Source organism: Protomyctophum parallelum, assembly GCF_964188405.1.
Source record: "Protomyctophum parallelum genome assembly, chromosome: 12".
Taxonomy (NCBI): domain Eukaryota; kingdom Metazoa; phylum Chordata; class Actinopteri; order Myctophiformes; family Myctophidae; genus Protomyctophum; species Protomyctophum parallelum.
Genome location: NC_139712.1, coordinates 32,946,536 through 32,970,137, shown reverse-complemented (window position 1 = coordinate 32,970,137; position 23,602 = coordinate 32,946,536). Strand labels below are relative to the sequence as shown.

Genomic DNA, 23,602 nt, shown 5'->3' with positions numbered 1-23,602 from the left:
CGTCGAGAGCAAGCCTTCACAGTGAATTCCGGGTATTATAGTAATAATAATAATAATAATGAGCATTCCTATATTATCCTCACCTGTTCTTTCTCTCCTCTGTAGACTCAAGAGGTGCAGAAGGCCATGGACGAGAAGAAGTTTGAGGAGGCTGTCAAGCTCCGTGGAAGGTAAGATGACTGGTTATGTTACAATACAGTGGCGGATGCAGTGGTATATACAGTACCCTGATGCCTCGGATGATGTCTAGTTAGTCCTCCCAGGAATCTGTGATTCCTCGTTTATTACTACCTACTATAATAAGGATTTGTACATGGTGAGGAGTCTGGGAACACCTCGTAGGACTTTGGCTTCACAGGGCCTTGGGTGAGAGTAGGAACGAAGATTGCTCGGTAGACAGAGAGCTTTGCCTTAGCTCTCTTTTCGTGCGGAACAGCGACTGCAATAACCAACCCCTGCCGCTCCGATCCTCAGGCTGATGTCTTTCTTCATCCTCCCCTAACTCGTGACCCCGGATTGTGTTCCGTCTTGCATTAATATAATCTACGTAGTATACTTAACTTCCTATTTAGCGGTATCACAATGACAACTGACTTTTCATGGTTTTCAAGAAAAAAAATATTAAATTTTCTGTTATATTGTCATTCAAATCTTGGTGTTTTGCCAATTATTTGGTGGGCCACTTTTAATATCCTCACGGCCCACAGGTCGAGAACCACTGAGCTAAAATGATGAGCACTCAAGGTGGGTGCAATTAATTACAATTACAATTTAGGAATTACAATAAGCAAGGTAATCGCATACATCAAATGCAGAGAGACAGTGTAGTGCCTCAGTAAACTAGGATCACAGGTAAACCAAGAACGCTGCATCAGTCTACTCTAAACAATATACTCGCTAGCATTAATCGAGCAAAAGGTGTCCGGAAGGAGGTATGGTATGGGGAGAGTAAAGTGCTATGGGCTCTTGGGATGAGGTGGAGTCTGACGGGCTGAGTCAGATTACGGTGGGAATTTGCATCCTGGTGGTAGAATTTATGAGCAATGATACAGCAGGGGCTCTCTGAGGACGTGGAGAACGTGCCGTCCAAGAAGGATCAGTCACCAGACAGGATTGATTGAATAGTTTATTAGACATAAATGTAAAAATAGCAGCAGAGTACAGTCAAACACTTAGTCTAAGAAGGATAGCACAAAAAGTCCTTGCGGTCTTGTTTCCACTTAGGCCCTTTTAGCCATCGGTTCCTTGTCAGAGATAAAGATAATAACGTTGCAGCCTAGATGAATTAACTTACTCTGGACAACGTGTAGCTGCAAAGAGAAGGACAACTTTAGTTCATGTTTTAAGTTGTTATTAGAGAAAGTAAAAGATGAGTGTTGTTCTTTTTTTCATTTGCTGCTTTCTTTCGTTTTAGCGATTTTAGCTATTTTTGACAGGGGGGCGGGGACATTCGAACATGGGGCTAAATACATATTTTTGTACAACATTTTACGGCGATTTCTTTATTATTATTTACTATAGTCCTATTAGACTCCAAGAAATTACATCTGGCCACACAAGATCATGGGATCTACTGAATGTGAAGGTAGAGCTACTAGGGGGATGCCATACTGTGTGTTGTAGGCTCAATATGTCAGTTTGTTACCTCCCCCTTGACATTCAATAGATCCCCTGATCTTTTGTGATACATTAATTGTATGAAACCCCAATAGGTGTAACATATTGGATGTGTTTGGTGTGTTATTGCAGGAGCTTTGAAAACAACCTGAGGACATACAAGCTACTGGCCCACAATAAACCCTCATCAGAGATTGTCAGCGTAAGTACAGTAACACTTAACACAGGGCTACAGTATGTTTAATTCAGGAGGAGACAATTTTTTTCCTGCCCACTGTATCACCTCAAATTGTCCTGGAATTTGCCTCCTTCAGTTCCTGTATGCCAACCCCGACCTGAAGATGCAGTGGCTGATCACTTGTTTTAAGACATGTTCTATTTGGTTTAGCAGTAGTCTCACGTCGCCAGCCTCTCGCAATTTTCAAATGCTTCCGTCATACAGTCTGGAGCAACGGAAGAGCTATCATGAGTAAAATATAAAGCGGAAGTGGAGCCTCCTCCCCACTTCTGTGTCGTCTTTACAGTCGCGCAAATTTATACTAATATAAATAAAAATCATCTAAGCATATATAGCTTACTGCTTAGCAGAAAAGGAATTATAAAAAATAGCTCTAAAGCTAATTTAAAATATATTTACATTCGGGAGGTGTAGTTCCAGACTCTATATATAGCATTCGGAGATTGTGGAATAGTTGTCTGGCTACGCGAGACTAGCTCAGCAGTAGTAGCTCAGATTTGTCCTGCATTGAGGTAACACCTGGCGCTGCACCATGGGGTGACTGCTCAACCTCTCTGGAAGCTCTGTTAGCCTGCTGCTGTGCTTCAGGAGTCTGAGCTATCGTTGACCGAAGAGCAGAAACAACCTGGCCAGGCTCCATGCTGTGTTGCTGGCTCTCCCTTCCATCACAGTTAATGAATCACAGCAGGCCCCAGCATGAGGCCACAAACGGAGCAGAAACCAGCTATCGATCCTCCTGTCGGTTGAATTACTTTTCTCTCACGTGTTTTTCAATCTACCTCTCCTCGAAAGACACATGATGCATCATGGCAGTCATTTCAGTTATGTGATGTATATGTAGTGTACATTTTGTCAAAATATATCTCTGAGGACCAAATACAAGTTATGCATGTTTTGAGTTAAATAGTTACGCGAAAAGGGCCACCAAATTGCCAAAGCCTCTGGCTGTAGCCTCTGCTGCACAAGCTCACAACTTTTTATCAATTTTGAAAGATTTTGATAACGATGATAAAATAGGGTTGAAAGTGGTTTGAATTGGCACAATAATATTTGAAATAGATTTCTTTTCATTGACATTACATGGTGTATACATTTATTTAGAACATTTCTTTATTTCTCCTTTTCTCCTTTCTCCTGTACTCTCCTTTCCAATCGGCGACCCCTGGTGGCCCCACCAATGTTGACGTTCTCTTGGTCATTCATTGAGCATGTACTAGCACAGTGGTTTTCAACCAGTGGTCCCGGGACCACCAGTGGTCCTTGAGGGGGTTCCAGGTGGTCTCCAGCTAAATGATGGAGAGTTGGTAACCAAATGGACCCTTGTAGATCATTAACTCTTGAGAGTGTAAAATGAAGTTTCATTTTATGCTCTCAAGAGTATTGTTAAACATTACTTAATTTTACAAGAAGTCTACACAATTCAACGTTTGCCTGTTATCTCTCCAATGTACCAACATCAATACAGCATGGAATTGTGGACAAAATCCTGTCCAAAGACATCAAATTAATATTCTTAATTTCTTTTGTTTTGGGTCTGAGAGGCTAAATGTCATCAAATGGTGGTCCGTGGCTCAAATGCCCAATAAATAATGGGCCTTGATATGAAAAGGGTTGAAAACCACTGGCACAGCTAACCTTAACCTTCCTGTGTGTTGTCTCTGCTCAGACCGGCTTCAACGTGGCTGTGCTGAACGTGGGCGCGCCCGCTGCGGGCATGAACGCTGCCGTTCGCTCTGCCGTCAGAGTGGGCATCTCCGAGGGCCACAGGATGTTGGCGGTCAGTGATGGCTTTGAGGGATTCTCTAAGGGACAGGTAGGTGTGACCATAGATGGATCATGTGTATAGGAGGAAGTCAAGCGGAAGTGCGGAAGGCACGATGCGTCGCTGCCACTCAAGTGACTAATGGCCAATCACAGCACTTCTTTTCCGGGACTTATCAATTCAATCCAAAGGAGCTTTATTGGCATGAGAAAACAAACGTTTGCATTGCCTCTGAAGTCGGGTGTCTTTGCACGATTTCAAGTTTGCCAGGTTCACCATAGTCAGTTATGTTCATGACTCACCATTTGTTTTGTAACTCCAAGTAGCAGTTAAACCATTGCTTCACAAAATGATATCTATGTTCCATAGCCCATATTATCGACAACAGATATTTGTTTGTATTGCCCATAGTCTTTACTCTTTGCATTATGTTTGTGTGCATTTGGGTGCTAAAATGTACAGTTGTGGTTAACTTACCCAGTTCTGCAAGCCTGCAAAGGATGAAAGACAATGCAACAAACTTTTGTTCCATGATTCCATAGGCCTACATTGTCTTGGTTACAGCGTATGGTAAACATGAACTTTTGTCCCAGAGACTTGTGTTCATATTCCATCCGTTCCATGTTGTTTTTAGTTACACACGTAACGAAGGCTTGAAGTATGTATGTGTGTCGTAGGGAAGGTATCAGAGAAGATTTTAAAAAGATCATGCTTTTGAAACATCATGAAAACACTAAACCAAACAATGTATTGTATTTTGTATACTTTTTTGAATAATAAACTGAAACAGATGTATTACAATACATATATAAGATACAATAACATATACAGCATGCACTCACATACGTCCAAATTGATCGTAGTACAACATCACACAGACAGAGGGCAGTAAAACCTTCCCACATGTACTGACTGAGGGAGAAATGTATGGGAACTTCAGCAGATGGGCTGTACTATGTTGAGCTTATGATACTGTATATGGTTAATTGCAGCGATTCTCATCCTGCCTGTGGGACATGAGGATATTGCAAGTGGGACCCCAAATAATTTGCAAAATACTACGATGTTATTGATAATATAACATTAATAAAACATGATTGTTAAAAAGCAATAATACTACAAATAATCATGGTATCTTTTCTTTAAAACTTAGGAACTTAAAAGTATATTGATCCAAGCCGTAACACAATCGATTCGATTGATCAATCATTCAAATAACATGCCCTGAAAATGCACGCAGCCCACCCATCTAATCTCTTAACAAGATAGGTGGACCGCGAAGTTTGCCAACGCTTATGAGATGAAATGGTTTGAGAACCAACTATAGTGTTTGAATGTGAAAAAAAACAAGTAACCTGCAACTGAAAGCCCGCATTATGTCCTTCTCTTAACTCAACTGTAATCTGACCCATGGCAAACTGGTTTCTCTTGCCTTGTCTTTTCCTTTGTTCTCATTGCCCTTTCACAATCTATTCTAAATGTCCACAAGGACCCAATGTCCCCCATGGTCTTAGATCATTTTGAAATTAATGTTAACGGAACAGACACTACGTTACATAACATTTTATGTATATATGTCACAGCAGGTATCTTGTGTCAAAAACTCAGATCACCATCAGCATTCTAGGGTTTGCTACCCTCCTGGTAACTCACCCTAACAAGATTACAGTAGCCGTGGCCATATTTTTATACTCGAGTGGCCTTGGACGTGCAACTTCACACATCTCTTAGACATACACACACACCCAATGACTGTGTTTACTGTTGCTACTAGGCAGCATCTTTGGTAGTCACCAAATATTATAGTTAATTAACATTAGTCTAGATATTAAAATGAAAACTTTGAGGGTCTAATGAAACTAGATAACCCCACTCGATAACCCCAGTCACCCTTCCTCTCTCCTCATATGTCTCATGTATTGTTGCTTTTCGCCCTCAGATCAAGGAGATCAAATGGTCCGATGTAGGAGGATGGACAGGCCAAGGTGGATCCCTGCTGGGAACCAAAAGGTAAAGTCCTCAAATAATAACCAGTAAGATGCCTCATTGACGGCAGACTGCTGGGCGAGTGCTGGCGCTTTGGCATGGGGGGTCAGATCAACATGGAATGAATTCTGTACTGGCCATATAAGGAGCATGTCTTGAGTGTACAGGGTTTGATGAGGTCAGATCAACATATGGAATGTCAGAACAGGTCAGCTCCATATGGAGATCTAAGGGTGGTAGCGGGGACATTGTCTTGAGTGTACAGGGTTTGATGAGGGCCTTAATTTTCGGGCCCGTTGAGAACATCGCGAATCGACAAGGTGTGAGCTTGTAGATCGGCCATTACACTCAAAAACAATCATTATTATATTATTATATATCACCTGATTTGATAATAGCACTACAGTATATATTTTATTATTGATACCATCATTGTCAGTCAATTCTTTGCAAGTTATGTCATACAGTATGTAGGCCTACCCTGTGCAATCTTTATTTACATTTAGGAATGTAATTTGTATTTATACGTATGTTCCTTCCAATGTTCAAAACCACATTAAATAATTAATCGCAATTGTTTGTATGACACTTAATAGTCAAGTAAAGTGTCATGATCATGAGTCATGACAGCCCTACTCATATGTTAGATCCTTCAGACAGATGGTTCATGGACGGAAACCTTTCATATCTTTCAGTAAATTAGTGAAATACTTTTTCACAACATAAATGACTCATGTAATGTTTCTTTCTCTTCTCCAGGACACTCCCTGCAAAGCATGCTGACAAAATTGCTGAGCAAATTCAAGCACATAACATAAATGCGCTGCTAATTATTGGTGGATTTGAGGTACCCTTTTCTTTTTTTTCCCTTTTAATTTTACTGACGATGCTGCATTGTCAGCTATATGACTTTATCGATAAGCATATCAGCTCTCGAGTTTTGAAAACTTGCACAGTAATGCTAACGCTTAATGTATGCTCTGAGTTTTATGAGTCTGAAAATGGTTACTAAAATATAAATTAATGTCAGTTCTCTTAATGCATTGCTAATTTTGCCAGTAGTTAATGAATGTACTGTATAGCAATTACAGAGAACGGTATTATATGTTAAATTCATACCTTTCTGCCATTTTATGTTCACATTTACATGCTTATTCATGCATATCCCTAATGTACACTCAGTCATGCAATATTATTACAATTTCTTATTAACTTATTTTCCAGAAATGTCTGTAAACCATGCTTTACAGGCGTTTCGGTAGGGTGTGTGTGTGGGGGGGGGGTAAAACAATGACACTTAATCTGAGTCTTAATCTGACACTTAATCTGAGTCATAGCCTACTGAACCTAGATCCCATGCTGTGTGTTGGGCCATTGAAGCTGTTGAAACAAAAAGTGAACCAACAACACTGGAAGTGAAACCGCTTCCGCTGTAGTGATTTGGCCTCAATTTGGAAAACCGAGTACAGCTTGCTTTTCTCCAACCATTTCACGCTCTCTCCTCCTGTTTTAGACCCTCACCAGCTTTGGATGGATTTATCTCTTCTCTTGATGTGATAACATTTATGTGGAGTACTGGTAACCTGTCTGTTTCACGCTGCTGTCCGTTGTGATAGACGTGGTTCTTCCCTGAGGCGCCCTCCAACCTCCTCATGTCTTCCCCTCTCTTCCCCCCTGGCTAGTAGCACCTCTCAACCCACCCACCAGTGCACCCTCTCCGGACACTAAAGCCCTTGGCTCTGCTCTGTAGGCCTTCCTCTCACTGCTGGAATTGTTGGATTTGCGCGGGAAATACGTGGAGCTGTGCCTGCCCATGGTCATGGTTCCTGCCACAGTGTCCAACAATGTGCCAGGGTCAGACCTCAGCATTGGCGCTGACACAGCACTGAACGCCATCACTAGTGTAAGTGATCGGGCCTGTGGCTTACCGAGAGATCGCACATGCATCTACAGTACATGCATGTGCATGCACGCACACACACACTCACACCTGCACCTGCTCACCGGTCTGTCGATCAGGTAGGTGAGTGACAACATGGAGGCATGCTGTTATGTGCAAATGTGTCGTGCTCCACCTGTGCCCTCTTCCTGAGTGTGTGTGTGTGTGTGTGGGTGTGGGTGTGGGTGTGTGTGTGTGTGTGTGTGTGTGTGGGTGTGGGTGTGTGTGTGTCATCATTAACATCGCGACTAGTGTGGTGAAGGCATAGCATTGTAGTGTAGCTTGTACTAACCAGGCTAACACACTGTAGGCTAATGGAAAAGTAGATAAAGTATACCACTCGTTTAATAGTTCTATAGTACCATGCTAAGAATACTAATTTATATAATTTTGTGACGGATTTCTGAAGAAATTCAGAGGTTTGTCAATATGTCTATTTCTAGTATGCAGCTGGCTGGTAGAGCACATGGTAACCACCAGTCACAATTCATATTGTTATTATTATTACAATTAATTAAATTAACATCAGATTCAGAATAACTTAATTTCAAAGATCTACAGGCACAAAGAAGTGGGTGAAATTAGTTTTTGTTATTTTCAGGAAGAGAAAAGAAAAAGCGGAGGAGAGAAAGGAAATCAAGTAGAAAACAAAAATCTACAGTATAATATATACATACTGTAGCATAACCATCAAAGTAATTATCATTAAATGCTACAGTTTCAAGGCATGTATACCGTAGGCATTTTGCAGTCGGCAGCAGAAACAACTTCATCAGGTACATTCCTGCATTGTTTAAATTGCATCTAATATAATATTGCAGTCAGATGTTTCAAGAGCTAGTACCAACTTCCAACAACAACATTTTCAGTCATTTATGGTGCCAAAACCTGGACAATAATTAAAGAGCTCCAGCATCAACGTGATGGAACATACACAAGAGTTCTCTTGTATAGAGTGTCCAGAAGCTTTCACTGGAGAGACCATCGCAGCCAAGCTCAAATTTGTGCTAGCTATCATGTCTGTTGTGGCAACAACAGAGTCGGAGCGAAAAGACCAATCATCTCGGATGTTGTTCTCTGGGGACTTCCCCCTTCCCATCAAGAGGAGGCAGACCGTTGACAAGGTAGTAGCCAGTGATATGAAGACCCATGACGACCAGCCCAAGTAATTGCTGGACCAGCTTCATCTTCCCAAATGTATCATCTTATAATAATCCTCCTGTGGACTGGATGTGAATGGTTCCCGTCTTCCCTGCCCTGAGTCTAGTCTTCCTACCCTGTTCCCATTGTACAGCCGATCCTTTCAGGCCAGCCTCCACGTACAGCATCGCTGCATTGTATTGACGATGCATGCACGCGCGTCACGCTCGCTCACTCACAAAAAACGAACACACCCTGCCCTATTTTCTCCTCTTTCACACCTTCCTAATCTCCTCCGTCTCTATATCTTCATTCTGTTATACCTATAGCTTTATCTTCCTGGTCATCTGCTTTCCATTGTTTCCTTTCTTTTTTCCCTTTCTATTCCTTTCCTTTCTTCTCTCTTATCCTGTCCCCTGCCCTGTTATCGTCTCTTCTCCTCCATGTTTCCAGTCTTCTCTCGGCTCTGCTCTTCCATGTTTCCAACTCATTCCTCGCACTGGCCACGTCTGTCCCACTCCGATTCTCCCCTCACTCCCCGCTTTCTGCCAAAGGGAAGCCAAAGCCTCTATCACACGGAGGGAGTCTGAAAGGCAGGGTACGCTCCAGAACCCTGGGAGAGGGCGGTGCATCTCTCTCAGCGCAGGCCGTCAGCCTCTGGTCCTTCTAACCCGTTCACTGTGTGTGCTGTACTGCCGCTTCAGGCCTTTGAGTGTCTGCTGCAGATGTATGAGGCTCGGGCCACGTATGAGGAGTTTTGCATCCCGATGTGTATGCTGCCTGCCACCATTAGTAACAATGTACCCGGCACTGACCTTAGTATCGGGGCAGACACGGCCCTCAATGCCATCGTGGAGGTAAGGGTGTCCGACCGACTGCCGCCGCTGCCACAGCTTGACCGCTTCAGATGCTCTAGCAATGAGTCGATGACCTTGATATATACTGTGATCACAAGTGCCGATAGCTTTTCTATTTATTCCGTGTTCAGTGCAGTGGTCACTGGTTGCCCTAGTGCTGCTTAGTGCTGGACAGCATTGTAGAGGTCAAATATGATACATATATTTCAGTGACTGATATGAACTTAAAGCTCCACTCCGTAACTTTCATGACATGTTCTACCCCCCAATTTTCGTATTTAATAGTCGTAATTAACGAATCTTTTGCACATTGATGCATACATATTGTGTCCACTTCACTGACCTTAGGGCTTGCAATGAAATTATGGCATTGTGCTCAAACTACATTTTGTGCTCTTGCACGGTCCAAATGTTTTCCAGCTGCATTATAGCCCTGAATGTGCCTCATTTTGTCTTATCACCTTATTTTATAAATGAGCATGATTGAGCTTTGGAACTTGATGCACTGAATGTAATGTTATGGTGGTCTTAATGTAACAAAAGTACAAAACATATTCCTAACATGAACTAATGAAACTCTTCACATTTACAACTAACTATATAACTAAAACGCCCATAAATTACTCTTGCCAGGAAAAAGGTATGTTTTAAGGTGTGTGTGTGTGTGTGTGTGTGTGTGTGTGTGTGTGTGTGTGTGTGTGTGTGCTTTTAGACTCACATAATGTATAGTAGTTAATGTGTGTGTCTGTGTGCATACAACAGACCTGTGACCGCATCAAGCAGTCGGCCAGCGGCACCAAGCGCCGTGTGTTCATTATTGAGACCATGGGGGGATACTGTGGCTACCTGGCCAGTGTGGGGGGCTTGGCTGCTGGGGCAGACGCTGCCTACATCTTTGAAGAGCCCTTTGACATCAGAGACCTGCAGGTAAAGTAACTTGCATAGTTTAACAAATGGGTTATCATGCTGTTGTCTGTTGTGCTATCCCAACAACGTCTTATGTCACAAAATACAAAATTTGACTTCATTTATACTGTAGTCTAGGGGTTGCAGCGAACACATCGATTTCATTGATTATAAATACAAATCCATTTGCTTTCAAAGTGTTTGAACAATGGCAATAATAGCCAATCTACAAGCTCACAATGCTTGTAGATTGTTGTGAGCTTGTAGATTATTATTTATTTATTTGTCTGACGACTGCCTCACCTGACACAGGTTCTATTTTCAACTGAAAAGTTCAAATGGTACCAGGTTGAGACCATTATATGCTACCGTTGTATGCTTACTGTACAGAAGAGGTCTTTTTTATATGTTTCTTTATACAAGTATTTCTTCCATTATTAATCATTTCATCAGGTTTGGTGGTTATCACTGAGTCACGTTTCATATTTCAATAAAGTGATTGTGTTCTCTGCAGGCCAACGTTGAGCACTTGACGGAGAAGATGAAGACCAGCATCCAGAGAGGACTGGTGCTCAGGTAGCGGTCTGCTCAGCCTCTCTGGCCTCACATCTAATGGAGCATCCAGAGAGGACTGGTGCTCAGGTAGTGGTCTGCTCAGCCTCTCTGGCCTCACATCCAGAGAGGACTGGTGCTCAGGTAGCGGTCTGCTCAGCCTCTCTGGCCTCACATCTAATGGCATAGACCAGCATCCAGAGAGGACTGGTGCTCAGGTAGCGGTCTGCTCAGCCTCTCTGGCCTCACATCTAATGGCATAGACCAGCATCCAGAGAGGACTGGTGCTCAGGTAGCGGTCTGCTCAGCCTCTCTGGCCTCACATCTAATGGCATAGAGGACTGGTGCTCAGGTAGCGGTCTGCTCAGCCTCTCTGGCCTCACATCTAATGGCATAGAGAGGACTGGTGCTCAGGTAGCGGTCTGCTCAGCCTCTCTGGCCTCACATCTAATGGCATAGAGAGGACTGGTGCTCAGGTAGCGTCTGCTCAGCCTCTCTGGCCTCACATCTAATGGCATAGAGAGGACTGGTGCTCAGGTAGCGGTCTGCTCAGCCTCTCTGGCCTCACATCCAGAGAGGACTGGTGCTCAGGTAGCGGTCTGCTCAGCCTCTCTGGCCTCACATCCAGAGAGGACTGGTGCTCAGGTAGCGGTCTGCTCAGCCTCTCTGGCCTCACATCTAATGGCATAGCGGGAGAGTTTCCAGGTCCTGAATTTCAGGCATATTTTGAATAGATTCCCAAATTTAGCACTTGTATTGCGGGACACACACATTTACAGTACACCAATGTTAATAATATATAATCAGAGCCAACGTTTCTACTTTTCTTGCCTCTTCTCCAAATTGCTCTGCTCCGTCATTATTCTTCCTCCTCCTACTTATAGAGCGTCGCAGTCCCGCCCCCTTTCATAACGACGCCAGGCCCAGGAAATTAATCCCAATGCATTTTTCCCATAGACATTTCAAAAAGCCAACTCTTGTCGTGACAAATAATGACAACACACAAAAAATTATTACAAAGAAGAAAAACTAAAAAATAAGTGTTGTAACCTGCCCTTTTTTCTACTTTCTAATTCTTTGTTTGGCCCGAAAAATTGTGTTTGTTGGTCACGACAAGAGTTGGCTTTGTCCGCGGGTAAACGTCTTTAAATAAATACTTTCTGAAAAGTCTATGAGGAAAATGAACAGGGATTTATTTTCCGGGTCTCTCGAGGGGGCGGGCCTGTGACGCTCTATTGCCTGCCATTTTTATGAACTTTGCATCTTTGTCCCTCGTGTATTCTGACTTTCCAAGGATTAGTGCATAGAACGCACAGCAAGGAGACATGTACTGTAGGTACAGAAATGCATAATAGACTTCATACCTAGCCTGCCTATTGCCTAAGCCTGCCTAACTCACATTACAAGATCATCAGAGATATTTGGGGTTTGGGAACGGCCCTCCCGAAAATCGGCATCCCAACCTAGATCGGGAGCAAATATCGGGCAAGATTATCGTTTCAAAGATCTAATCCTAAACGTCCCCATCCTGATAATATTCATGCATGATATTTATCTGGATGATCACTACTGTCTGAGTGGAACATCACAATAGAGAGAAAGACACGTCCGTCTATAACGTGTCAAGTTCCCAGGCGTATCGCAACTGTTCACCCAGCATCACATCAAGTTTGTCGTTACATTAGCTACAGCTTCTGCATGTGATCACTAATTCAATCCTGCAGTCTGTGATGCCCCAGTATTTTACGATCTTGTACTGTGTGCATGTTTAAACTCTTATAAGAGAATCTTATGATTGTCCTGTAGTGCATGCTGATCATTTAAGATTTTGAAAATCCAGCATAAAAGTAGGGTAAGTGATTATTTTTGGTTTATTTAAATGTTAAAAAAAGCTCTATATTGGTGGTAGTACTCGTTGCTATAGTGTTTGTTCAGTAACAGGAGTCTCCATGTCTCCACCTTGTTATTAAACAAAATGTATTTTCTGTTTGTTTCCTAAAGAGCTGGTGAGACAGGGAGACCCCCTATTATTGAACAAACATAGCAATGATTACTATCGGAATATAGTGAACGTTTTAACAAAAAACCTATTTTTTCAACCAAAAAAATATCACTAGCTCTACCTTTACTGATCTTTAAAATCAATATTGAATCTGTGGGCTACTACAGTTTCTGTCCATCTCATCCCCTACTTTCCTCTCTCTGTGTGTCTTTCTTTTTCACTCTCGCACATACACACTTTCCTTAAATTGGAGCAGAGCGACGAATTGCACGAAACGGTAAATGTCTATGACCTGTAGTAGTATCCCACCAAAGTGTACAATTCCCCGCTTAAGTGAATCATATATGGGGGGCAATTGATTTCCGTGCCATTTAAAAAAAATGAATTTCAGGCCTGGTTTCACAGAAACTCATGTTGATTGAACTCTGAAAGTGTAAGAATATGGGCCCGTGAGGGCAAATGGAAAGCAGCAATACGCTCATAGATGAATGTTGCATGTGTGTGTAGGAATGAGAACAGTAACGAGAACTACACTACGGACTTCATCTACCAGCTGTACTCTGAGGAAGGCAAGGGAGTGTTTGACTGCAGGAAGAATGTGCTGGGACACATGCAGCAGGTATGTGTGGTCCGTTCTGCACGCACATTACTGTTGACACTAGGGATGTCCCGATATACTTTCTTCGCTTCCGATCCGATCCCGATACCTACATTTCTGTGTTAGCCGATACCGAATACCGATACCAGTGTTGTGATCTCATGTTGTGTTTATAGCTATATCTTGTGTTGTGATAGCTATCTAGCTATATATCTCGTGTTGTGTTTATAGCTATCTAGCTATATATCTCGTGTTTATAGCAGACTCCTCACTCAAATGTGCACCTGCAGTTTGGGCAACTCCAAAGCAAACTCCACATGTCCCAGCATTTTATTTACCTGCCATAGTGTCAACCACTTAGCCCTGTGTGGGATCGCTGGTTAGACTGGCATATTCGCCGATACCGATATGATCGAGACTTTTTCCCGATATCGATACAGTATCGGGACATCTCTAGTTGACACCCCAAAATCCTGAGCGGTGTGTACAAATGATACCAGAGTGTTTACTCTGTGCACTATTGAAATCAGACAGAAATGGAACCAGGACCAGTACAGGTCCACCTGGTTCCATACAGTATATGCACTCTAGGGTCCTGATTCTTCAAAAACGAAATGCGCCAGAGTGTAACGGTGACGGAAACAGATATCGTATTTATCCGTCCGATCAAGCTACGTTGAGATGACGTGTTATTCAGAGAGTGGTGTGTACCACAGGTGCGCTGGCGTATCGCAGGTGTATGTCATACTGAAAGCAGCGGGTGCAAAGTGATCGGAAAAGCAACCGACAACCTCATCTGCATTGATCCACGCCCCATATCGTACCATAAAAGGCTTCAAGCATGACTCAGCAGACAGCAGTTTGTCTGAGATCACAGCCGCGGTCACTGCTATATCCAAGCTTACAATGGTGCGTGCTCCGCTGAAGCAATATAATTATAATTTATTTAATTAAGTTCGGGACCAAGGCGGGTGTTCACTCACACCTTTGCAGAGGTAAAACATATCCGATATTTAAAATATCGGATATGTCAATGCAAAAGTCGTATTTTCAGAGAGAGCGAGAGAGAGAGAGAGACGAGAGAGGGAGGGGGGCTGCATGGGCCCTCGACACTGTTGCGCGATAAAGAACAGTAGCCCATACATTCATAAGTAAATATATTATAGGCCTACCTCGTAGGCCTGGGATCCTCTTGTCTGAAGAAATTATAATCCAGTGAGTTTATCCAGTGAGTTAAACTATTCTGTGTGTGGCATCCATATGTGATCAATATAAATATACATTATTATAAATTCTGTCTGTGTGTCCGTCATGTTCACGAGTGGAGGTGAGCTGGTTTAAAACTGATATGACTGGCCGACTTTCAAACACGCTGCATTCATTAGGCTAATATTGGTCTTCTATTTTTTTATATAGGGCTAATTAGCCCTATTCATTTTCCAATGTGAATCGGATCGGCAGTACGCTGCTGTCTGCCCTCCGCCACACACACACACACACACACACACACACACACACACACACACACACACACACACACACACACACACACACGCACCCCCCCCCCCCCACACACACACACACACACACACCGACAGTCTCCGTAACAAAACAATTTCATTAGGCCTGCCGCCGCCTACTGCAGGCATTACTGTCTACACTAAACTATGTTGGATTCGTACAGTGCAGAATGCAGATAAGCCTATGTTCTTATTATAACTGTGAATTTGTTTTTTAACATGCAGCGCGAGTCCGCGAGATCCGATCTACAAGCTCACAACCGTTGCACTTCGAGTAGAAGGCTGCCGAGTGAGCATCCCCAATCGCGCATGATATAAATATCCTAATAAATAAATAAAAAGGTGTCGGCTTGCGGGGCAGTTTCTGTATATGGGACTCTATGCCTATAATGCATGCATTTAGGCATACAAGTGCACTCGGCTTTTTATATATATATATATATATATCGTTTTTTGTGCTGATTTTTTGTGCTGATCGACCAATATGTTGGGGGCACATGCCTACATATTTTATCTGAGATTTGGGGACTATTTATTGATTCAGCATGAAGACTAAAGCCTTCTGAATAAATCTATATGCATGTGTATGCTTCCGCAAATTTCTCCGCCACCTAAAGAGGTGGCGGAGGATTTAGCGGAGTTACCGACGAACCAAAGTCAGCGTCAAGTTCACGGCCATTTCCATGAATTCCAAATGAATGTGGGAAATCCACGTAAATGCCTTTCCGCCAGCGTCACGGCAATATATCAGCGGAAACACGTTGAAGAATCAGGCCCTAGGAGTCTAGATAATAGATTAACACTAAGGTTTTTCCTGTGCAACCTCATATAAGACAGAGAATAACAGCAAATGTGCAGCAGGGCAGTGCAGTGGTAGAGAAACCACCTGGCACCTGGAAGACCACTAGCCTGGTTAATAAACCAGACTAATGTCGCACGGATCCGCGGGATATTAGTCTGGGGAGGCTCAGCTTGGATTTCATTTTCAGGGAAACATTTTCTCTTTGACGCAATTGGTCAGAGCTACTGTCAGTCAAAGGTCTCAAGCATTGAACGTCACTGTACCAAAGCCCGCCCATATTGCATACCGTGTCCCTATTGGAGGCCACATTCTCTGGAGTAGGAAATGGGCGTAAAATTGAGCCTCTCCAGACCGAAATCCGCCGGTAGGCAATTTTCTTTTGCCAACGGCTGATTCGGTCTGGTTTATTAACCAGGCTAGAAGACCACGGGTTCAAATCCCTGCATCTGCCCTGATTTGGTGCCCTCGAGCAGTGCTGGGCAAGTTGCTTTCAAAGTGTAATATTTTACAGTATGACTAGGCATTCTAAAATTTAAGAGGATATTGGCAGTGACTGTAGCCTGTAGCACACAAGCAGGACATGTGTTTATTAGTAGAGAGAGACAGATGATTGAAAATGGCACATCTATTCTACAAGCGTGCGTTGTGGGCCTGCAGATTGGCTATTTTCAAATGGCTGATGTATAGGTTAAACTGACTTTGATGCTATGAACTTATTTTGCTGGAGACCCCCTGGCACCTCCTCAATGACCCCTGGTGGGTCTCAACCAGACCCCACTTTGAGCGCCACTGCCTTACAAGTAATTTTGGCTTGGTTGCTTCTGAAAGGGCGGGGCGCCTTCTCCGTTCGACCGTAACTTCGGGACCAAGATCTCAGCGAAGGCGATGCAGTGGATCTCCAAGAAGCTGCAGGAGACATACAGACACGGTACGTTTGCCAAGTAGAACAACCGTGGCGTTGGATAGAAGCTTGTAACTTGCTGTGTCGTGCCGTGTCGTGTACAGTAGATTCTCCCTGCAGATGTGTGGTGTGTGATCTTTTACCTGGATCTGTCATGGAGTCATTAATGAATTTAATTAAGTGGTTATGGATTTGTATTATGTGAATGTTACTTGAATCAAAAGTGTTTATCTCCCCCCCCCCCTAGCCTCGGAAACCGCAGTTGTTTTGTTTTCAAAGGAGATCCCCTGCAAATGTGGCACAGCAAATGTGGCACACTCCCCTCTCTCTCTCTCTTTCTATCTCTTCCTGGTTTTTAGACAGCTGGTGGATGGAAATTAAGCTTCATTTCCATCCAGCAGCTGTCAAAAAACCAGGAAGAGACTGCTGCCGCAAGCAGCATTTGACATTTCCGTGAATCCCACACTCTCTCCCTCTTCTTAGATCATGACCTGCACCTGTATTCAATATCTCACTCACTCTCTCTCTCACTCACTCACTCACTCACTCACTCTCTCATGCACTCGCACACACATACACACACACTCTTCCTTCAAGGTTGGTGAACCAATAGCGAGCCAGCGTCCGTTTCCAGCACTAGATTGACAATGACCCACCCCTCTATTCCCAGAAAAGCATAGGTCTCTTTGTGATGCTTAATCTTTTTAACTTCTTGAACCCAGCATCCCAATTCTGAGAGGAACAAAAAGTGTCAATATACAAGCTCGCAACATTTTGCGTTGTGACGTCTTGTGATCTTGTAGACCGGCGAAGAGATTTGGTGTAGATAGGCAGGGAAATATTCCAGTCCCAGGTTTGTATGACTAAATCTACAGTTTAAGTGGTTAATTTCACTAATTGCAAATTAACTATTCTGTTGAGAAACCACACTGCAGTGTATCTTACCTAAAGGCTAAAAGTTAAAGTTGGAACTCTTTCCTGTTCTTTCCTGTCTATTTGTGGTGCAACATGGATGACATAAGATGAAGGTAAATCACTTGTCTGTTTCCTGACTCCATGACCATCTGTCTGTTTATTCAGCTATATTCCTGGCTTTGTAGTGCTGCTTCAACTCATGCTTCAATATTATATTTAATAATATTGAATATAATATTTTTATATTTTTGGAAGCCCTCGCCAACTCCCCCCCCCCCCCCCCCCCTCGTCTCACCTGTCCTTGTGTTGTCTGTAGAGCTTCATGTCACCATCAATGTTTAGAACAGCTTAGAACAGCTTGTTTATTTCATCATTTTATTCAAAATCCTGACCAGTTATCCTGTACATACTGTAAACGAGCATAGAGTACGCTCAAAGAAATGTTTCCAATCAAAATCACCATCAACCATGAAATCACTTAATAGAGGTTATGCGCATGCATATAGTGAGTGGCAAAGTGAGTTTAACGTCGTTTAATGCAATCACATAGGACTTTTCTGTTTGAATGTCAAGGCCAGAAATTAGTTTTTTGCCACTCAGTAGGTGTCCCTGCATAACTTATGGATATGATGATGATGATGTCACGCACATACCCTCTGTAAGAACTGTGCTCCAAAAATAACAATTTATTATTGTATTCAGGTATTCTGTATTGTTTATCTACTATAGGGAGTGGGTGGGGCACTGGGGGGTGAGTAGAGAGAGCTTAATAAGCACCCTCGCAATAACCCGGCCAATGGTGACTTTCGTAACCTGAACATGCTGATCATCAGCATGTCGCAAAGTGGCGCGTTGTCAGCGATATTAACCCTAGCAAAGCTGATGACACATTTCTGATCGGGGTAGTATGTAGTTATATGATGCAGTATGATTTGTACAGGCGTCTAGAGAAAATAATTCTAGCAGATTTCCACTGGGATCTTCTTTTGGTAGTCAGTTGTTTCTTTGTATATTGAAATTATTTGTCATGTCTGCCTTGTGCAATTCTTTGTTTACGAAGCCTAAAAGCCAAAAACGGAAATGTTATTGTTGTGTTTATGTGCCAATGTTTAAAGCCCAAAACGCAATTTAACAATTTCACAATTTTTTGAGTGGCGATTAATCCACAAAAGTAGAAATTCACCATCGTGACAGCCCTAGGGGGTTATATTAAGTGATATGTATACAAAGTCAATGGGACTTTTCATTGGGAACATTTCCTTATGACCCAGGGGATGTGGCTTTGACCTCAGGGGTACAGGCTTTAGTTCCGACATACTATTGATCCGAAACCTCAATCCCTAACCTAACCACAACCACAAGCGCAGGAGCAGCGCATGTCGGAGCATCGCATTTTCCCCGCGCTTCGGACCTTTGGTGTGTCGGATCTGTGTGTGCACCCCGACCTCAGTTCTTCAGTACTCAGTTCACAAAGTATCAGTAGTCCTGTGTCGCATATCACCTCAGCCCTCACATCCATCCTGTCTTTGTTGCCATGCACGCTTTCACTGCACAGAGCATTCATTAAGAATACCCTAACCCCGGTTACAAAATTGTGGGATAAAACATTCTTAGAGAAAAAAAAAAGTTAAATATCTATATTGTGATAGGTATCATTGCTATACATTGTTTTACCGTCTTACCGTCTCGCCAGCTCTTTAATGAACAGAAAATACGTTTTCAGAATGGCTACATATTTCATCCAGTCAGGAGAGAGAACCCCATAAAGATAATTTATATCAGCTTGTGTTCCAGTTCCAATCTTTCTCATTTATTTGTTTCATCACTTCCATTTGACTTGTGTATCATTTGTCCTGCAGGTCTCCCTCCTGATTGGATGAAATTGGTATTCACATGTATTTTCCGTTAATTATAGAAGTGGAGATATGCCGAGACTCCTGTTATTGAACAAACACGCTGGCGATAATTGCTATGGGAATATAGAGCTATTATACGTATTTTAACCCAAAACATATCACTAGCAAAGAACTAAAGCCACTAATTGCTGGAAAACACTGTTCTGTAGGTGGTGTCGACTAGAGCTGGGCAATATATCAGTATGAGACTATAGAAATAATCTGGGATTATGTTTGTTATAAAACCAATGCAACCCAGTCAAATTCCTCATTATGTGAACATACCTCACCAATAATTTCTGATTATTTGTCATAAAGGTTGCATTGCTGTTAACCAGTGGTTCTGAAATGGAACCAAATGTTGGTTCTATTTGTACACTCAGAGTTACGGACCTTTTAAGGCTCCAATTGGAACGCCCACAAGGAACCCTGGACCACACTTTTGAGAAACCGCTGCAGTTAAAATTACAGGATGATCTGAACTTGAAATGAACAACAAACGCCTCTACCTGATTCGTCATCATATCCACGTTACAATCTCTTCTAAAAATGTCAAGAAAAACCACCAATGAACAATCCCCAAAATGTTTGTCACATTTTTCATATTGAGGTATTAGGTTAAAAATGTGGCGCTATTTGATTTCTTTGTCAATATGGCCCAGCCCCAGTGTCGACAGCCATATACAGTATGTATTCCACCGCTCACTGCTGTGTGTGTTGTCCTGTGTAGGCCGAGTGTTCGCTAACACGGAGGACTCATGCTGCTTACTGGGAATGCGTCGTAGAGCCCTGGTGTTTCAGCCTGTCCTACAGCTCAAACCGGAGACTGACTTTGTGTATGTATTACTGTTACATTATCATGTTGTACAACTAGTACATTTGTGTATGTATACAGTAGCTTTGCCTGGTTACATTTGTGTACTTATTAATATGACTGGGCATCATACCTTAAATCATATTGTGATGATAATTGCTATTATACTTCCTTTGTTGTTTTACTGTTATGATGTAAATCCAAAATATACTTCTGTTCAAATACAGTTTTTGTATACAGTAGTTTAAACTGATCATGTTGGAATTTATTTTACTAACTTTTAGTCAGAAATGTAAACAGCATGTGGTACAGTAGACATTGAAGCTAAAAGGACAACAATACAAATGCTGGGGACTTGTTTCCATTCCATACAGCAAATTCATTTCATACAACAAATACATGTAGAGAGGGAGGGAGACCCCTTTTTATTTAATGTCAAATACAACGTTTTGGTCTTTCGGTAACTTTCAGGTAACCTGAGGAAGGTCGAAAGACCGAAATATTGTATTTGACATTAAATAAAAAGCTCTTGAACCAGCAAGTGACAGTGTGCAGGTCTCCCTCCTTCTCCTACATGTCTGCAGTCTGCTGCCTTGTCCCCGACACACCTGTTGTCATAATAGTAAGTCGAGTGTGCGGAGATCAAAAAATACAACAAATACAAACACTAGACTACTGTATGTACAAAAGAGATGGGCAAACATCAGAGACGTGCAGAGAGTGTTGGAGAAGCAGGGGCTGAAATCTCGTAAGAGGGCACTTTTGGACAAAAATAGCAAATAGAAGATCTACAAGCTCTCAACGTGTCGCAGCCCAGCACTCCTTATCTACTGGAGATGCGGTGTACGGACATGGATTTCGAAACAAATTAGTTCAACGTAAAATGCTGCGTTGAAGTTCAGGAGGGGGGGGGGGGGGGAGTCGCATTTTGCATTTGTTTCACCATGTAGTAAATGCTGCATTCGTGGTCTGGAAAGGGCAGTTGGGTAAAAGGGCAGGGGCTGAAACCCCGTTTGATGTCTATGTATGCATTGGCAAACATGCCTCCCACTATTGGTTTCCCGATAGATTAACTTTTCTTTCTTTTTTCGAAAGAACATCCAAAACATCCTTTAATCATTTAATGGATGACGATGTGCTGTCTGTCTGTCTGTCTTGCAGCCACCGGATCCCCAAGGAACAGTGGTGGTTGAAGCTGCGTCCACTGATGAAAATCTTGGCCAAGTACAAGACCAGCTACGACGTGTCGGACGCCGGCCAGCTGGAGCATGTGGTCCGCAACCGGCCCAGAGACTCCGACGGAGCTGCCACCGTCACCATGTGAGCTTGGGATGTGCAGGGTGGAGGAGGCCCGGCCCGGGGCCTGCCAGGAGTGGACCACTGTGTGTCATCGTCCCCATACCTACTGTACCTATACGCCCACCCCACCATCACCACCCCTCAGTCTGTCAGGCAGTCAGCGTATCGTTGCGTTGTAAAAAAAAAGAGTGCCAGTTTAAACATCTCTCTGTTCAGACTCAATTTATACTTCGTCGCGCGGCTGTGTTACTGTAGGGGTTGTACCATTTAGACCTGAGGCCGATTCTACAAAGCGCCTTCAAAATCTTTTCTGAAAAACGTCAGATTTTTATTCAAAATATGAATATATATGTTGCTATATACAGTATATAGCGACAGCTAATGTTACAAAAAGGGGTTCCCGAATTGAAAGGTATTACAGCGAATAGGGGTTCCTGGTCTAAATAGGCTGAAACAATTATGTATTAAGCACTTGAACCCCATGAGGCCTATTCTGGGGGGGAACATTCAGCAGAAATAGAAGATTTACAAGCTCACGTTGCAGCAATTGTTTGAGCCTGTATGTCGGCTATCTTTGTTGAAGAGATTTGGTGTAGACCGGCGGAAAAAAACGGTCCCAGTAACTCAAGTCCGTTTCACTGAGACTAGAGGGTTTAGGTGGTTAAGTTGAACATACTTGAATTGTGTAGAGCGATGCGACCGTGTGACAAAGTATTGATTAAGCCTCTTGAGCTCCCGCCTAGCAAAGTGTGATCATGTTCTGACAACACCACACACAGAAGGGTCTGTTTTCCAATTTGTGTAATCCATTGTTTGGTAAAGTTACTAGGAATTTTAACCTAAAGCTCTGCAGTGCTCCTGAACTTTGAAAGAATATTCAAAGTCAAATGTGTAGACACACACAGAACACCCATGCCATGACATAACAACCACTGACTGTTCACATGTGTATCTTTGTTGCCCTGGTTGTTTGTTGTCGCCGTCATTTCTAAAATTGCACTTTCTCTGTTTCTGAACCTCTTTAAGTAGGCTATGACGGTATAAATTCTTCTGTAGAACCTTTCTGTGTGTGTATATACAGTATATATCTATATATATTTGCCTATAGGGCCAGTGTGAGGCTCAGCGTATTAATGTGAGACCGACGCAACACGTACACAACTACGCTCCGTAGAGTGCAGTCCTCCAAGGCCTAAACTGAAAGTTTGGCCTGATGGTGACGCTAAAGGGAAAGGTTCACCAGGGTCACCAAAACCAACAATCCGTTCGTTGTTCGTGGAGATAGGTCGGTCAACAGACCGACACACGGACGAGGCAAAAAGCAACCTCTTAGTTAGAGACGAGGACTCGACTGCTTGCTGCAGGTGGAGCGCATACTGCCTGATGAGCTTACATTTCAGGAAAGGTTTTACTTTTTAATACCCTTCATTGTTTTTTGCTCGAAACTCATGGATGTAACATATTTAATTTAGGCACTGCTGTACTAAGTATAGGTAATTTAAATGTGTAAGCAACAGCTGATGTTTCCCACCAAAATAAACATCCGTTATACAAAAGGTCCCCTAGTCTTTGAGTTCTTTGTTATACCTTGTACTGTACGGTACAGTACGGTATGCAACGTAATAGTATATTGGGAGAATGGGTGAGTGAGACACTCTTTTTCTCATTTTTTTTACCTTGGTACAACCAGAAAAATAGGGGAGAGAGAGAGATTGTATGATTGTAATTATTATTAAGTGCAGGAGCCAAGTGCCTTAATCTTTTTAGCAAAATGACTTGGTGTAAATAAGAATAATAAGTACAATTTTCCACTTGTGCGTATGGACAATAAAGTTGCATACTATCGTATGGGTACGAGC

General features: G+C 42.7%; 1 protein-coding gene across 5 annotated transcripts in view; it reads left to right on the top strand.

The window, feature by feature from the left end:
• Positions 1–23,283, top strand: part of LOC310868322 (ATP-dependent 6-phosphofructokinase, platelet type-like) — a 43,077-nt gene extending 19,794 nt beyond the window's left edge. For 2 of the 5 annotated variants that reach the window (XM_083778704.1, XM_083778703.1), the window contains exons 11-22: positions 106–170; positions 1,750–1,819; positions 3,522–3,668; positions 5,557–5,627; positions 6,363–6,450; positions 9,387–9,539; positions 10,302–10,466; positions 10,960–11,021; positions 13,507–13,618; positions 16,748–16,847; positions 20,361–20,466; positions 21,606–23,283. In XM_083778704.1, coding sequence (XP_083634830.1) covers positions 106–170; positions 1,750–1,819; positions 3,522–3,668; positions 5,557–5,627; positions 6,363–6,450; positions 9,387–9,539; positions 10,302–10,466; positions 10,960–11,021; positions 13,507–13,618; positions 16,748–16,847; positions 20,361–20,466; positions 21,606–21,768 — 1,302 coding nt within the window. In that variant the 3' untranslated portion in view covers positions 21,769–23,283. Of the gene's footprint in view, positions 1–105; positions 171–1,749; positions 1,820–3,521; positions 3,669–5,556; positions 5,628–6,362; positions 6,451–7,353; positions 7,507–9,386; positions 9,540–10,301; positions 10,467–10,959; positions 11,022–13,506; positions 13,619–16,747; positions 16,848–20,360; positions 20,467–21,605 lie in introns of all 5 variants that reach the window. The other 3 variants (XM_083778705.1, XM_083778702.1, XM_083778706.1) reach the window with 2 other exon arrangements.
• The last annotated feature ends 319 nt before the right edge of the window (positions 23,284–23,602 follow it).